Consider the following 7604-nt stretch of genomic DNA (forward strand, 5'->3'; position numbering starts at 1 on the left):
TCCTGGTGTCTGTCCCTCATTTGATGTGTTTTGGCAGCTTTTGGGGCCGTTATAAGGTGTTGTGCGCGTGTTTGTTTTTCCTCCCATTGACTCGAATGGTGTTTGCATATGTTCGACGAATAATTTTGCGATTATTGCAAAATCAGTGATCGTAATCCGAACCGAACATTGAAAAATTCGTTCATCCAGGGGCGTATCTAGGGGGGACAGCCGGGGCATTTGCCCCAGGCGCAGCCGGCAGGGGTGCAGTCGGGCTGCCTAATCCAGCGGTCCGCAGTGTCCTCCCTAGCGGCTGCCTTCTGTCGCCCCCCTGGCCTGAGAGCCGGCGGTTCTCTGTGTCAGCTGTCAAGCTGACAGCTGGTGCAGAGAAGGTGACGCCAGATGCCAGTACAATTGCAGCTCTGACCGCCGGACCACAGCAACGCCAGCAGCGTGACATGTCATGTGATCACGCTGCTGACGTCACTCTCCGGTGCCCAGAGCGAACGCTGGTGATAAGTGCTCCACTGTGGAGCTGAAGACACCGAAGATGGGGGGTGTTAATGTGGGGAAGGGGGTTAATGAGTGGGGGGTTAATGAGTGGGGATGGGGGGTTAATGAGTGGGGATGGGGGATATTTAAAGGGAATCTGTCACCTTTTTATCCCCTATCAGCTGCCGGCATAGGCATCGGGGGCTTATCTACAGCATTCTGTAATGCATTCTGTAATGCTGTAGATAAGCCCCCCGATGTAACCTAAAAGAGAAGAAAAACACGTTATATTATACTCACCGAGGTGGGCGGTCCGGTCCGATGGGTGTTGTGGTCTGGTCCGGTGCCTCCCTTCTTCATGCAATGACGTCCTCTTCTCCTGTCCCGAAATGGCTCCGGTGCAGGTGCATTGCTCTGCCCTGTTGAGGGCAGAGCAGAATTCTGCAGTGCGCAGGTGCCAGACCTCTCCCGACGCCTGCGCACTGCAGGACTCTGCTCTGCCCTCAACAGGGCAGAGCAATGCGCCTGCACCGGAGCCATTACAAGATGGGAGAAGAGGACATCATCGCATGAAGAAGGGAGGCGCCGGACGGGACAGCGACACCCATCGGACTGGACCGCCCACCTCGGTGTGTATAATATAACATGTTTTTCTTCTCTTTCAGGTTACATCGGAGGTTTATCTACAGCATTACAGAATGCTGTAGATAAGCCCCTGATGTCTATGCCAGCGGCGAATAGGGCAAAAAACGGGTGACAGATTCCCTTTTATGTGTGTGGGGATTTGGAGTGGGGGGGTACATAATGTGAGGGGATTTGGGAGTAGGGATGGGGGTTATTGAGTGGGGATGGGGGGTTATTTAATGTGTGGGGGGATTTGGAGTGGGGTTGTGGGGGTTATTTAATGTGTGGGGGATTTGAAGTGGGGATGGGGGGTTATTTTATGTGTGTGGAGGGATTTGGAGTGGGGATGGGGGGTTATTTAATGTGTGTAAGGGATGGGGATTTGGAGTGGGGATGGGGGATTTAATGTGTGTGGGGAGATTTGAGGACACAAAATGAAGAGTATGTATGAGGAAACAGTATGGGGGATGGGTGCAGACAGTATGGAGAGCGAACGGTTTAATATATGTGGACACAGTATGGTGAGTGAGGGTGATGGGATGTGTGCAGACACAGTATGGGGAGTCGGGGGTATGTGTGAGCTGACAGTATAGAGAGTGATGGGGTAAATATATGAGGAGACAGTATGGTGAACAGGAGGGATGTTAGAGGAGACAGTATGAGGAGGGAGGGGAATAGTGTGAGGCGACAGTATATTGCAGACATTTTTATTCAGGAGCATTATAATGACACTTCTATCTTTAAGGGGATCATGTGGAGAGTTGCTGCAGAAGACCGGAGAAGATGGAAGTCTGCAGAGACGAGATTTGGGTGAGAAAACTCATCATGGGGTCTGGACAAGAAGAAAAGGAGACCGACTGCAGAGACGACGTCATCTATAAGGTGCCTGGATGTAAATGTTATTTGTGATACTGACAAATTCTCATGTTTTTATTTGTTAGGAGCAATACAGGGGTTCTCCAGGTTTGTGCTGAGTCTGCAGACATTCTATGTGACTGCAGACATCTGAATTCTCACAGTGCTCACTGCACACTGTCAGGATTCTCTCGTGCCAGTAATTTACATACATGCGGTCACATGCTGACTAGACGTGTGTGGCCTCACTCAATGAAAATGAACGGAGCGGGGCCGGGCACGTCTAGTCGGAGTGTGGCCAGAAGTATATAAATCACATACTTGTGCTGACATGACTGTATATCGGCAAGGGAGAATCCTAAAAGTGTGCGGGGCATTCGTTGTGAGAATTCGGGAGCTGCAATGTCAGGATTCAGCTCTGCAGGTTCCAGCAGTCATCACACGGACACTTCACTCATATGCGATTTTCATACTTATGGTCCTGGGACAACGAGCTTCTCCTCCTGCTTCTCTCAGTTTTTTACTGAACATTGAGAGCATTAGGAAGAGCGGCTCGTAGGTACATGGCTAAGAGTGCAAGTCGCATATGTACTTGGGTGGGCGCCAAACCAAATTCTTGCCCCGGGTGCCAGAAAGCCTAGATATGCCTCTGCGTTCATCTCTACTCAAACTCGACCCTCTGCGAATCAATCTGATCATCCCTATTAATGACTTTTTAATCGGCTGTGTCCAACCATTAAGGCCCCCATCAATCCTTAAGATGAGGCTCTGAATGGCCCCGGAGTGATGGATGCGCATGCGCGGCACTTCTCCTTTCATTGTCTATGGGAGATCGGTGAGTCCAGCGCTTGGCTTTATCTGACATGGACAATACATGGTGTAGTGGCTCGTGTGCCCGATCTCTGCTCCATTCAGACGAGGCATTTCAGAGCACAATTCTCCAGATCAGTGATAGTCTGAGTGGTAGGATCTTCATCAGTCAGAAAGCTATTACCTCTCTGGTGGAAATCAGTGGTTAGGTAACTATTAACTCAGACCCTTTATCCCCTCAACCACCCTTTCCCCCATTAGAGAGAGTGAATGGAAACAGCCTGCTCCATAGGATACCGTTCCCGAGACCGGGCTTCAGATCTTCTGCTAGATGTAGAGGTACATGGTAAAATTATGGCTGCTAACAGCCACCACAAGGGGGAGCTGAGGAGCCCCCTACTTACTGCGTATCCATGCACTGAGCTCCCTCTATTGGCTGCAGGCAGTACTGTACTACGTAACTTACAGTTTATGCAGAGGATTTGGAGCTTTGTATCAGTAAATATCTGTTCTGTTCAGAGAGCTCTGATCCTCCATGATACAATAATGAAATCATCTAATATAAATGTTGGAGGTTTATGCATTGAAAAAATAAATCAAAACACTTTTCACTGCTAGATCTTCACTCACTTTACCCTTAAGATGAGGTGCTATGGGGAATAAAGTGAATGTCTCTAGAAATAGTAGAAAGTATGAAAGTGAAAGGTGACCGACATCAGTCAACATGCTGATGAGCGTTGTCCTGGCTTATCTCTGTATTGACTCTTCACCCAGGGGACCTCATGGTACTAAGACTAATTAGAACGAATGTCCTTTCCTTGATTGCTCCCAGCCTGATTACCTGCAGCGGAGGCTTCACTCAGGGGCCCCAGCACCTTGGGGCCAGTTGAGGTTGTTAGTGGCACATTTGTGAGTTTCCTATGGGATCTGAACATATGTGAGGGTATAAGTGAGCTAGAAGCCATATAACATGTGTGACATCTGTAGTTCAAGCACAGTCAATGGCAGCCAGTGGGTCAGTGGTAAGTTCTCCAGGGCTCTGTTCTTGAAGCCAGCGATGGTCGAGTATTCTGAGGCAGCCTAACGTGATGCTGCCAGCCACTGTATTTATCATTAGCTGGCTGCACAGACCACCATATCGTCAGCTAGAGAGGAGCGAGTCACCAGCTCATAATGTGTGTAACACTCTGAGGTCTCCTAGGACTGCATTCAACACTTCTCAAGCTCTTCAACACAAACATAGCAATGTCATAGTGAGCTCACCATATCTTACCATGGGTGAATGGACGGTAGCTCTTCTTCACCGCTGTGCTGTTACACCCTATCTGTACAGTTTCTTCAGTGGATTATAGTTCTCTCCCTAACTTGATGGCAAAACTAAGAGCTGTCACATCCTCTCACTGTTCAGATGCACTATAAAGTGGCTGCTGCCTTCCCTGCCTCTGCTTTTACACATGTTATCATAATCCCTCCTGAATGGCTGCGCTATACCATGTGATATCTGCAGTGCATTATGGGGAAGCTCACGTAGCCGGATCTGAAGTCATATTAAACTTCTCGAATGCACTCAATCATCTGTTTTGGGTAAAGGAAGGCATATTTGGACCCTTCATACAAATCAAATTGCAAATTGCTCAAATTCTCTGCAACATCTTTAATTTGCATTGAATCGATTGGTTCATTTCTCCTCATAGTCTATGGGCCTCACTGGAGTAGGGGAGCAAAATAGCCATGAGAAAAATCCGGTTGAATCATTTTGCCCAAATCTAAATTTTTTGTATTTCACTTTTTGTGAATCCAGCAAATTGACAGCGGGCCACCATGTTGTTATATTACAAAGGGCGAGGAAGAGGTTAAAAAATTGAAAACTGACACTGACCTGTCCTGCCCTCCGCACAGTCCTGTCCTATTCTGCAGATCTTCTTCTGTCAGGTGCAGTGTCTTCCTCATGGCTTCTTCATTGCTGGTAGGCCTCACACAGTTATGTAATACATGATGGCGTCATGACACAGATTATCACATAATGAGAGGCCAAGACTGCTTCAAATATACCAGGAACATGAGGAAGATCCCGCACTGGACAGACAAAGAGGCTGCCAAAGTGACCAGCAGAAGAAGTTGACCAGACCGGGGCAGACTCATCACCCAATGTACCAAACCTCAGGGACGTCCATCAGCTGATTTACTAGACTGTGCGGAAAATACCCTTCTGTCTTCGGAGGCTGAGTTGTTGATGTGACGCCACATCGCGGCATTGTACGTTGACTCTAGTTGCAATTTTTCTTCCATCTTTTCCCGTTATGTTTCTCATTTTTTAGTTTCCGGTTGTCTCCTAAGTTTTCACAAGCTTGACTCAAAGCGTTACAACTTCTTCCAGGTTTTCTGCATCCATCACCCATCGACCGGACCTCCCGGGTCACAGTGTGAAATCTTAACCACAAGTTCTAACAGGTTGTAAATGTGTCTGAAATCTATGCCCATTCACAACCATCACAGCAAAGAATGGTGTCAGAAACCATAGAAACAATCCAAAAAGCTCCCGAAAACCTTTTTAAATGTTTCTCCTCCTGTTTTGGTGCCGTCACTATTCTATGCCCCATTGTTTATGGTCCAAGTGGATTCCTAACACTTCATATGGCCCAAACCCAACTTCTGGGATCAACTCTTGAGTGAGCTGATGACTTTTTTTTCTTTTCTCGTCCTATTCTTTAGTTCCATATTTCTTATTCTTTGTCTTGTCCGGTATATTGTAATTCCCCAATCTTCTGTCAGTCTGCAGCTTCTGGCTGCTGACCTATAATATTTGGTAAATGCTACCACATACTATAGGACAGGAGTAAAGGTGACAGCCATGACCAAAGCAAATAAACTGGGGGGAGTCATTAGGATGGAGAATTGTGACTGTCTGATTTTCTCTGCTCCCATATCTGAGGACTAAAGTCCATCATCACGGCACATTTGCCAATATTTATAAATCAGTCTCATAAACTTGTCACATTTTGACAGGTTAGGTTTAAGACCATTCCCAAAGCCAAATGTGAGACTGAGTCAGATAACCAAGCATCCCGACACACTTAGAGATCTTTCCGGGAGGTTTGTGCAGCACCCTGGAGACTTGCTGAACTCTCCAGCATCTGGAAGTTCTCCCCTTTTTTCAGGATCCTTCTGAGCATTTTGTTGGAGTTTGCAGGTTTACATCAAAGTTGGTGTCAGTTGTGATGACTTCTACACTATGGTGACTTAGTCTGGTTTGTATGAAGTGGATTCCTCAGCACAATAAGTGTCCAGTAAGTTATATTCCCTTGTATGGACTATCTCCTTTAGGGCAAGTTTTTGGTAGGGAGGGTCTCAGAATGGCTGGAGCCATGGACATTCTTCTTTTCATGAGCACATGGGCAATTCAGATGATTAGTAGAGGCTGATACATTGGAGATACATTTTTAATATGTGACCTCTCAATTCTTTGTTTTTTTAAGGACTATGCCTGCCCGTGTCCACAATGCTTCCTATAAATGACTCCCATCCTTACGACTTCATCTTACTTGGGATCCCGGGTTTGGAAGACGTCCAGTGCTGGATTTCCATCCCCTTCTTTTGTATGTACTTGATTGCCTTCTTTGGGAATATTATCCTTTTACTAATCATCAGATCTGAGAAGAGTCTTCATGAGCCCATGTTCCTCTTTCTGTCCATGTTGTCCATGACTGATATTGTTCTGTCGTCTTCCACTCTTCCTAAAATGTTGGGCATCTTCTGGTTTAATCTACATGAGATTGGTTTTGAGGCTTGCTTGACTCAGATGTTCATCATCCACTCCTTTACCGCCATGGAGTCCGGGTTTTTCTTGGCTATGGCATTTGACCGATTTGTGGCTATTTGTAACCCTCTGAGGCACTCAGCTATTTTGAGCAGTAAAGCCATTCTCGCTGTTGGGATTTCTGTGGTGATTCGGGCTTTGATATTTTTTTTACCTCATCCATTCATTGTAAAAAGCTCAATTTTCTGCCTAACCAATATCATCCCTCACACATACTGTGAATTCATGGCTGTTATTAAGCTGACGTGCGGAGACTCATCCATGACCAAGTCCTACAGCTTGACCATAGCCTCATTGATAGGTGCTTGCGACCTACTACTGACGATCACTTCGTATACCTTGATCCTTCAAACAGCCCTCAACCTCCCCACCAAGCAGGCTGGTCTGAAAGCCCTCAGCACTTGCACATCACACATTCTGGTCATCTTGGTGTTCTACACTACAGCCACATTCACCTTTGTCACCCACCGCTTTGGACATAACATTCCACCACAGATCCACATCAGTATTGCCAATATTTATCTTTTGGTGCCACCAATGTTGAACCCAATCATTTATGGGATGAGGACTAAGAAGATCCGTCAAAAGATTGAACGCGTGTTTTGTGTCGCCAGTGTCTGAGCCCAACATTGTACGGTCAAGAATTGACCTTGTATTTGCATGGATGTCTTTAACATATTTCAGAGGTGTAACTGATACTCATGGCATGGACAGGATCTCATCTTCTTCTATCTAAACTGATATCGATACCCTTATAGCAGATAGTCAAACCAACCAAAATGATGGTTAACAAATAACTTTTCCCACATGTCTACTTTACATCGAATCATTTATCCAGCAAATTTTTATTATTTTATTCGAATGTTTAGAAAGGTTAAAAGTTTAGCAGAAAATTTACATTTTTCCAAGAAAATTTGCAAATTCTATGACATGACATGGTGGGGTCTATTTAATGGAAAACTCCCCATAGTTTAAAAACTACGCCCATCATTGTATTCAAAACTGTTGTCAGAAAGTTTCAGTGTTT

The 7604-nt window shown here is 45.9% G+C and overlaps 1 protein-coding gene across 1 annotated transcript; it reads left to right on the top strand.

Annotated features, from left to right (window-relative positions):
- Nucleotides 1-6259: 6259 nt before the first annotated feature.
- On the top strand, nucleotides 6260-7198 carry LOC141072473 (olfactory receptor 52E2-like). Its single transcript, XM_073559748.1, has one exon. The coding sequence runs from the start codon at nucleotides 6260-6262 to the stop codon at nucleotides 7196-7198; it is 939 nt and encodes a 312-aa protein (XP_073415849.1).
- Nucleotides 7199-7604: the final 406 nt, after the last annotated feature.

This window comes from Dendrobates tinctorius, unplaced genomic scaffold (genome assembly GCF_039654945.1).
Source record: "Dendrobates tinctorius isolate UK_male_01 unplaced genomic scaffold, ASM3965494v1 ptg000273l, whole genome shotgun sequence".
Lineage (NCBI taxonomy): Eukaryota > Metazoa > Chordata > Amphibia > Anura > Dendrobatidae > Dendrobates > Dendrobates tinctorius.